This window comes from Mycetomoellerius zeteki, unplaced genomic scaffold (genome assembly GCF_001594055.1).
Source record: "Mycetomoellerius zeteki isolate Tzet28-1 unplaced genomic scaffold, Tzet1.0 scaffold415, whole genome shotgun sequence".
In the NCBI taxonomy this organism is placed as follows: Eukaryota; Metazoa; Arthropoda; class Insecta; order Hymenoptera; family Formicidae; genus Mycetomoellerius; species Mycetomoellerius zeteki.
Window position 1 is genome coordinate 104,422 of NW_017257409.1, and position 9,611 is coordinate 114,032.

Below are 9,611 nucleotides of genomic sequence, written 5' to 3' on the forward strand. Positions count from 1 at the left end.
TTGATACTCCAAAGTTTGCCTTTTTGTAAATATATTTATATATTAACGATTTGATAAACACAAAATTTCATGGCCAAACTTTTTTGTCACCTTGTAGATAGCGCGAGCTGCAGAGAGTACATACGTTTCGAGTTCTACATATATTCAAATCGGGCAGATTCTTGGGCGTGCGACTCGCATTTCGTCTGCGTATACCGACGAAGGGTGGGGGGAACAAGAGCGCTATCCGTCAATATTTTCAGTGGATTCTAGTCGCGACGTGTCCGCAATCCCGACATTGATAACGTCTGTCGTTTGTGCTCGAGCGTGCTTGTGCATTGCGTAGTCCTGCGCTTTTCCGACTCCATCTGTCTGTCTGTTCGCGGCTTGCGCTTAACCCCCGCTCGGCCGCCCCTCATCCCCGACTGCCCGAAAGCCCGAAACAGAAAGCATTTTAAGCCTTTGCATCCGCAGTAACGCGAGTTTTCGCTTTTGGTATGTTTCCAGAACAGCAGGAACCGGAGTTCGACCGCGCGGGAGGAGCCAGCAGTGCGCCGAATAAATGACGTAAATCCGAGGAACGGAAGCGCAACGTCACTCGCTAACTCGCAATCCTCTCCTTCCCCCCCAGTCCCCCCCGTCCTGCCCTACCCCCTGGGAACCCCCCTTCCCTCTCTCTGTCTCATGGACCTTTGCCCTCTCTTGTCGCCTGTACGCCCGCTTTGTCGCCCGCCGTCTTCACGTGCTTACAACACTACCCTCTTACCGCTCCTACTCGTCGTCGTCTCCGTTACCACTCTCTTCGCACGCTTCTTCGGCGTCTACAGCCGTCGCCACATCTCCCAGCATCCTGTTCCTGTCCACGAAATTTCGAAATAACCGACTCGCGCGTTGCTGTTCCTCTCGATCTCGGCAGGACGGCACGTAAGAGTTTCCTCCACCTTTCCACGCACGGAGCGGCCCTTCTTTCTCCCCCCTCCGTCTTCTCCTGCTTCATCAGCAGCACCGGCAGACCGCTGCGGTGAACGAATACAGTCCTGCACCAGCTCCTCCGCTATACCACCATCGCCCTACTCCTTCCAGTAGACTCGCCGCCGCGAGACACACGCGTTGGTTTGAAACCGGCTTGAAGGACGTCACGACCGGCTTTTCGAAACACGCATACGTAGACGAATACATATATACACATACACGTGCGATCCAGTACACCCTCAGCGGCGACCAACCGCCTGTGTGTGCATAAAGGAAGGGAGATACTTGTGCAAAAGCGCGCGCGTCTAGAGAGCACGTTCTTCTTGGTCGACGTTTAGCTTCGAAGGCTTTCAAGCTTTGCCCGACTACTACTACTATTCTACTACTACCACTACTGCTACTACTACTACTACTACTACTACTACTACTACTACTACTACTACTACTACTACTACTACTACTACTACTACTACTACTACTACTACTACTACCAGGCTACAGCTTCTCAACGCTACGGTGCGCTGCAAGATTAAGAGAGAACAGAGGAAATATAGTGAATAAGGAGTCGATAGATGAGATCGACGAGCTACGACGCCGCCTTATCACGAAGCCAGGAGTAGCGCCATCCCGCCTAAAATCGACCGGTGTCTAATCGCTGTCGATATATAGCTTCACCTTTTTCGCTTCTTCTCTTTTCCCGGTGAGATATCTCTTCATCCTGTCCTCTCTCGCCTGCGTACATTTAGCTTTCCCGGAGATTATCGTGTGAGAAACGCGTGCACCATCAAAACCCGGCCTACGAGATTAAAGAATTTCGCAGAAACGCGAATCATCGACGACAACGCCTAAGCCGGCCGCCGCCGTGCTCCTTCGATTAATACTCGCCACGGAATCCGATATCAGGCGAGAGAAAAAGAACGGCGATAAGCCACGTTCGAAACAGCCGACGTTGCTGATAAACGCGAGTCTTCGTCAGACATATCGCGCGACGACAACGACGACGAGAGCCAAGCGCGATTTCGAGGTGAGGAAGAACGAAATCGCGAAACACGGTGATTTCCCACGCGGAAGATCTACGCACAGGAAGACAGACGCCGATCATCGTGTACATGGGACACTAAGATCATCGCATCGCGCTTAAACGAGAGATCTCCTGCCGTAAGGTATACAGTCACAAGTAGTTGCATGACTCCGAGGCACTCGCGGGATTTCGCATACAGTGTGTTTGTGTGTGAATGGTAGAGAGGGAGAGAGGGAGAGAAAGGGAGACAGGAAGGGGTGAACGTGTGCACGTGAGCGAGTGGTGAGAGAAGCTGACGAGACGAGGCGAAAGTGGTGGAACGAAAGGGTTCAGTACCGGACTTGGCGAAATCCCGTGAACAAGTGCCGACGAGTTCGTGTCGCGAGGTGATCGTATTCCATAAACCGAAACGTCTATATCCTTGGTAAGATCAGTCGACGCGTGTGCACGCGACCGGAGAAAAGGAGCCGATCATCACGAGCAAGAGTTTAGAACGGCAAGAGAGAAAGAAAGAGAAAGAAAGAAAAGAGAGAGAGGAGAGTCCAGGTTACTACTCTCTCACGGTAGAAGCCAACCGACGGGGACTCTCGGTCTTCCAGGAGTGGAAGAATGGCAATGGTCAGCATGAATAACCTACTGAACGGCAAGGACTCGCGGTGGCTGCAACTGGAGGTTTGCAGGGAGTTCCAGCGCAACAAGTGCACCAGGCCCGACACGGAGTGCAAGTTCGCCCATCCGCCGGCTAACGTCGAGGTGCAGAACGGACGGGTGACCGCCTGCTACGACAGTATCAAGGTAACGAACCGTTGCATAATCGAGTTTTCGTACTCGCGCGTAACGAGCGCGTTCGCGCGGAGCGGAATCGTCGGTCCCCGCGCACACGACCGATAAACTCCGCCTTCACTTATCTGACACCTTCGGTAGACTCAACGAGAGAATTATCTCTGTTATCCCGATGAAGTGTGAAACTCTATCGTAACGTATTCGCATCGATGAGCGTCGTCGAAACGGGGCTCTCTTACTGTTAAAGCTCTTCTTAGTTGATTCCGATCCTGTGAGATAAGTGAAGTTATATTGTAATTGGATATTATTTATCTTATCTTTATTTATGAGCTTTGCCTTTCCAATGAAGAAATACCGGTAATTGTATCGTGATAAATTCAGTTAACAGATAGGATTATCCGTATCGTCTTTATTATAATCTCAAGGAAAACTGTCCTGATTCCATTCGATAAGACATCGTGTACTTTGATCTCTGTATGCTATTGAAATAATATTATAAGTTGGAAGACGAGATTATATCGGATTTATTTTACACCGGAGTATAAAGGGGAGATTTTGAAATTGATGTTTAAGAAGATTATCGACGAGCAATTGCGAATATCTATGAATGTCGAGGCGCGTGCTTGTAGGTCATTCTCTTCGGCATCAAATGCATTCTAAAGATCTCTTTCCATTCTGCAATCGATCTAAATGAATACGTGCAATGTATACGTCGTGAGATCGTCGATCGATCTTTTCTGCCCGTGCTTTCCGACTGATCTCTCTCGATACAAAGCCGATAATTTGCAACGCCACGCGGTTCAGATAAGGAACCGGTTGTAATTTACGATGGGTAATAAGTCTCTTATCGTCGATCCGGCGCGCTATCGGCCCTCGGGGGGAAACGCCGGTTTATGGATTTTAGAATATACCGTCTCTCGTATGCGTTCCCGAGGCAAGGCGCGATTAAATGAACGCGAGAAAGAGGGAGAGAGAACGGCATCGGGGGCGCGGCTCGCCGTCTTCCGAGCGCGTCTCGGTAGATATTGAACCGGAGAATTGAATTCGCAGTTATTAATAGCGACAATTATTCAACGCGCGGGGAGCGAGAGTACCAATCGACACCGTCAATAAATCAGACGGGCTCGGGGAGGCAACGAGCATTATGTAAAAATTGAAGGAGACCCTCAAGCTCGACGTTCGTCCGCGCCGCCGTCGATGGTGCCATATTGTCTGATGGCACCTATACACGCACGCTCGCGATTAGATAAAGCGAGGAGGTACGTGTCTATGTGTACACATATATATGTGATACACGTGGGGTGCGGCAGTCGCGCAATTGTGAGTACATATGCTGGTGTAACATTGATACATTTTTCTGCAATAAACTTCGTCGTTATCTTCTTTTACTTATCTTGGATTATACGTGAAAGCGAAGATTAGCAGAATAACGCATAGTGCTTTTTGTGACGTCACCTATTGTATATTTTCAAACGGAATTGCAGATTTCATAACTGATGAATGACGCTTTCACTGAAGCTATATACCTATTATTGTCGTGTGGTGTCAAAATTTTACTTTAATAAAAAGTTTAATGCGAAAATTTGCATTAAATATTTTACATTGCCGGAAAAGTTGCACGTTAAATGAACCTGTAAATATTTTATGGCGGTTCCAAAAACTTTTTTTAAAGTCATAAAAAACATTTGGAATTGCTCATTTAACATACAGTATTAATATTGAAGTATGCATACAAATTTATTATTGACATCAGTCGTCATTATATTATCGTATTATATAAGAAATAATAACTAATTAACATTTATAATTTGAAACTGTTAAAACAGTATTTCTCTCTTTTCTGGGAAGCAGCTTTATAATATTACTTGACACATTTCTGTTAATTATTTGAAATAATCTTATCTCTCTTGATTAAGAAAACTCGATTAAATTCTGTTAAAGAGAAAGATTCATTTTTAGGCACACAATTGGGTCTTCCATTTATTGCTGAAAGAGATCTGCTCTAAATCTGTCAAAAAATAATCTAATTATTGTCTATTATATGTATTAATAGCACGTGGTGAACTCGTTCTTGTGACTACGATTGTAAATTTTCGCCTTATGCGTGCTATCGTTTTTAGACTCGGTCACGAATACACGCATAGCGCGATTAGATAGCGAGTGGCAAAAAGATAACATTCACACGAGGGAGCAGCTTGCCGCTGTACTATCCGAATATTCTCGAGACGCGTTCACGGTCGATTCGTTTTCAGATAGAGAAATACTCATGTACATATACGTACGTGTATTCTGTGTACAATCATGTGTGCGAGTCGTGCAAGTAGGGCCGAGCCACATTTAATTCTGGAAGCTATTAATGTCGCGGGTAGTGCCTGAAAGGCCGCGTTGTCCGTCGAACTTTGGTCGTTTCTTTGCCTCTCCGTTCCTCGCACGTTCTTCCTCAATAATGGCGCTCGTTACGTTTAATCGCTCTGAATGAATGGAGCGACGGGCGGGCGCGCGAGTATGCGCCATAGCATTTACACAAAGGTGGTCCAGAAGAGGTGCCAGTAGTCAACGATACATAAACGTTCTCACGCGAATTCGAAACCATTTTGCTTTAGCAAAAATTTGAGCTCACTTTATTCGGCATCGCTGATCCAAAGAGTTAGGTTACATTTGGAACAATTGACTTTTTTAAATCTTCATTAAAGATTGATACAGTAAAATATAACATCTTTCTTGCAATATATCATTGTTTAAACTATAACTGTGTGAAATTAATTGAGAAATAAGATTTCGATAATATATCTGCTGCGTGAAAATTTAACTCATTAGTATATCTATTTAAAATCTTGATGTTTTTATTGTAGAAGAATATCTCTTGTTTTTTTTGACGGAAGATATCTTTGCGCAGTAATTTGTGTGCAAAAAGATAAAACATCTCCGCATTCTATGGAAAGATGCGTGTGCGAGTAATACTAAGGATTCGAATCCGAGACGTTGTTAAGTTTCCGCAGTATATAAGAGAAAGCCAAGCACTCTCGGGAACGCTGATATTACCCCGAAGAAATATTAGCAATAAACCGTTGCATTACGTACACCGGACCTCGACTGCCTTGCCGTGGTTCCCAAAGTCTCTCATGATGAGTCTGTCGCGTTTCTTGCGCCGTTTAGGTGCCAGAAATGCTGCTCTCTTCGCATTTCGCCGATGAAATAAAGGCTCATTTTTCGACTGGGAAATAAAGGAGAGTGGCTATCGCCGTTTCCAACGTCTTATCGCTCCTCCCTTGGCACGGATGGGTATCTCCGGGTAGAAGCTAGATTAATTTCACGGATTGGACGGAGAACACGGACATAAGTTTGGTCTGGTCGCGCCAAGCGAGTCGTCCGCGCGTTTGCATCGATTCTGCTGCATGGCTTTTATTCCTGCAGCAGTTCCTTTCTCGTTCTACCGGTATACGCCCGATAAGAGAGGATCTATTGTCATGTTAACTGCAAGAATTACGCGCTGCGAAATGAAGGAGGATTGTACGAGCGACCCCTCTTTCTTTCTCTCTCTTTCTTTCTATTTCTCTCTCGCCCCCTTTTTCCTTTCTCTCTCCTTCCGTCCTTACTTCGCACAAGAAGCCACTAATGACTATAAATGTGATCCGTAAGCGTTTCCATGTTTCAACGTCATGACGAGATGACTTGCTTGTCGAGTATCTTTTCGAATGTTACATGATTTAAAACTTCATCTTCCTCTCTGATCTTAAGTTATACCTGAGGATATAATTTTATTTCGTTTTATAGTACTAAAAATTGGTAAAATATCATAGATATTTTAGGATTATTGTGTAGAAAATGTAAAAATATTAGAAAGGATTTATTTCGAATAATAATAGTAAATTATTAAATAATAACGAATGATAGATATCTCCATATTACGCACTGAAGTTGTGTCATTTTTATACATTCATTTCGTAAAAAATAATCGTACAGACAATATACGTAGTTAAATACTAGAATAAAAAAATATTTAAAAAGGAAAAATAGGTTACGTTTTACAATGCTATTGTACACAATACGCTATTACGAGAATTCAATTTTTGGAGCAACATGACGTAATTTTCGTTCTAAACTAAATAGTTACGAAATACGATTTTATTTTCATGCGGGATTACTCGATATAACACGTCTATGTCGACTCTTCCTCCGTTACACACAAACAGGATTCAAATGTATTTATTGTGTTACATCGAACTGCCGCGAAGCGTAATGTTTTATTCTCGTTCGTTAAAAACATAGTTCGTGTAGTAGGGAGCGATAGAAAAACGTGACGTGAACATTTTTTTCATCGATTTGTAATTGATTCCGCGTCTATAATTTCGCGCCGCAGTGAATATAGATTCTTTTATTTTACTCTTCTCACTTCCATTTATCTGACTTGGGCAAACTGATGGAAATTACTTACACTATTTTAAGAGAATGTTAAATGACGATTCCTTCCTTTTCATAATTAATGGCTACTGGCTAATGATCAGAGTGTTTTCAGCCATTTTCGCATAAAACGATTGAGGTTAAGTTTAACATTAGATTTTACGATATTGATTGAATTAGAAATTAATAATAGACACTCTGAGAACTATTATTTCTTGCAGCTTTTTTATATTTAACGATAAATATTTTGATAATTAAATTGAGATGTCTAAAAAGATAAATGCTCCAATTTACGCGTGTATAATAATATAGTCTTTAACTGCAAGGTACGGAATTTATTCATTGAAAACTCTTTATTTTCAAATTATATAAATTCGAAATCATTCATGCCTTGATATTTTAGTTGAGAGAAATTCGATCTCAAGTGGATCAAAGATCTCGTTATTAAAATTTGAAATCGAGGTTTCAATACACGCGTTTCATTGAGAAGTGAAGTAGAAGTGTGGTTACGACACGTAAAAAAGATTCGAGGCGATCGTTAAAATCGTTCTCGGTCGCGACGTTACGATCCCATCCACCGTCACGAAATTCGCACGTTCGATTCCAATTAGGCCGATTGGGACGGCGGCGCGGCGCGGTATTAAAGTAGACCTCCAGTTTAATCGCCGTCTCGTTCTGCGCTCTCCGCCGACCGGCGCGGTCGTACATCGACGTCGGAGCCTATATTTAAAGGGGAATATGACCGGGTTAGATGCAGCCAAGTTCTTCTCGGTGTGGCCACTTCGGGGAGTAAGCCGTGCGCGCGCTTTTGTCTTTCATCCCTCCTCTCGGTTTCGATTCCAGCGAAACCTGCCCGCGCTTCCCTTCGCATACGCTCGTAGCTCTTATTCAACCCTCGGCGCGTTATCGATTCCAATTACCTTAAAACTTTCAATTAATTCGGCTGTCGAGCGTTTTACGCGCGGCCGTCGGCCATTTCTCGGGCGCAGATGTCGGCGAGTATGGACCAGCAAGGCTGAAATTTAATATCGATGTCGAATACTTTTACGCATAGGATATTGAGCACCGCGGGTAGAGATATATCGGCACCGCTCGATATATCTCTTCGAGAATGATTGTGACGAAAGCGTTATTTAAATAATGGTACTCAGATTTCACGGACGATACCGAATGAATGAATAGAAGTAGCGGTGCTCTATTAAATCTGGACATCTTTACGTTGACGTCTCACTTCCACGCCTAGAGATTGTGGACCTCGGACGCATGTTTTATCAGTTCGTCACGGCCCGTCGCCGATGGTATTTCTTTCTTCCTGCTGCCGCTTTTTGAACCGTGTACGCTCGTGCCGGGCACGATAACAACCCGTTCTCACGCTGATAAACGACGGTCGAGCGTGGGCGATAATACCGGGGACGCTATGCGAGCGCATCGGCGCGCGATCACGAGCGGCTAGGAAAATTCGATGAAAATAAAATGGGCGCACAGTTTGAGAGCATAATAAACAGGTGGCGATGCGATAAAATTTCTTTGTTGCGCCGCTTAATAAAGCCGACCGAAATGTTAATATCGTTGCGGCGAAGCGACGTTTACCATGTGCAAGTTTAATGTTTGAAGTACTAATATTTGCGTGGCGGAATATTATATCAACATTATGCGAGACTCTAATTTCGAAAGTGATATAAGTTCGCTGTATTCCAAAAGCGCGGACAGGGTCGGCATGATAAATCAAACAGCCAATGTTGTTTCATTTTCCGAATTAAATTGACTCGTCGGATCGTCGAAATCGCGGTCCAGCGATCGCTCGTTCGTTTTCGGTATTTAAATACTGGAATTAGAACACTTGGAATTCGGGACAGATCGACCATCGCTGATATGATTCGCATTGAAAATTCAGTTACGATTTTATCCAATTTTTTATATAGTAGTCGCTAATTACCATGGTTATCGTTTTATCACAATTTTAATACTTACATAAAAACATTCTTTCTCCAAGACTTTATTGAATTTTATTAATTAAATGATGACGTTATTGATATATCAGTATAATATCGGAATTATGAGAAAATATGTCGCGAGATAAAATCATTATAACATCATAAAAGTTGTGAAACGAAAAAAAAATGGAAATACATCCAATAATTTCTACTTTGCCGCAATGAGTGTGCAAGTTTTGTTCTGCACGTGAGCTCGAAGCGAGAAAGCGGCTGCAGTTTCCTGGGTCGGTCAACGTACAGGATAACATCACAGATTCTTGCGGAATTCATAGCATCGTATTTCCGCGACTGGCAAGGGGAGATCGGAAAATCGCGCGAAAGAGCGAGAAGGGGCCAACCGGTCCGTCGCGTTTCACGCTAGTAGACACGAAAAACATAGTTAGCAGCTGCTGCTACTGCTGCCGCCGGCGTCGTTGTCGTCGTTGTTGTCATCGTCGTCGTCGTCTTCGTCGTCTTCGTCG

The 9,611-nt window shown here is 43.9% G+C and overlaps 1 protein-coding gene across 10 annotated transcripts in view; it reads left to right on the top strand.

Annotated features, from left to right (window-relative positions):
- The first annotated feature begins 670 nt into the window (after positions 1-670).
- LOC108726386 (AF4/FMR2 family member 4) overlaps positions 671-9,611 on the top strand; it is a 356,474-nt gene continuing 347,533 nt past the window's right edge. For 7 of the 10 annotated variants that reach the window (XM_018453900.1, XM_018453901.1, XM_018453903.1 and 4 more), the window contains exon 1: positions 2,123-2,767. In XM_018453900.1, the coding sequence (XP_018309402.1) occupies positions 2,582-2,767 (186 nt within the window). In that variant the 5' untranslated portion in view covers positions 2,123-2,581. The other 3 variants (XM_018453898.1, XM_018453897.1, XM_018453899.1) reach the window with 3 other exon arrangements.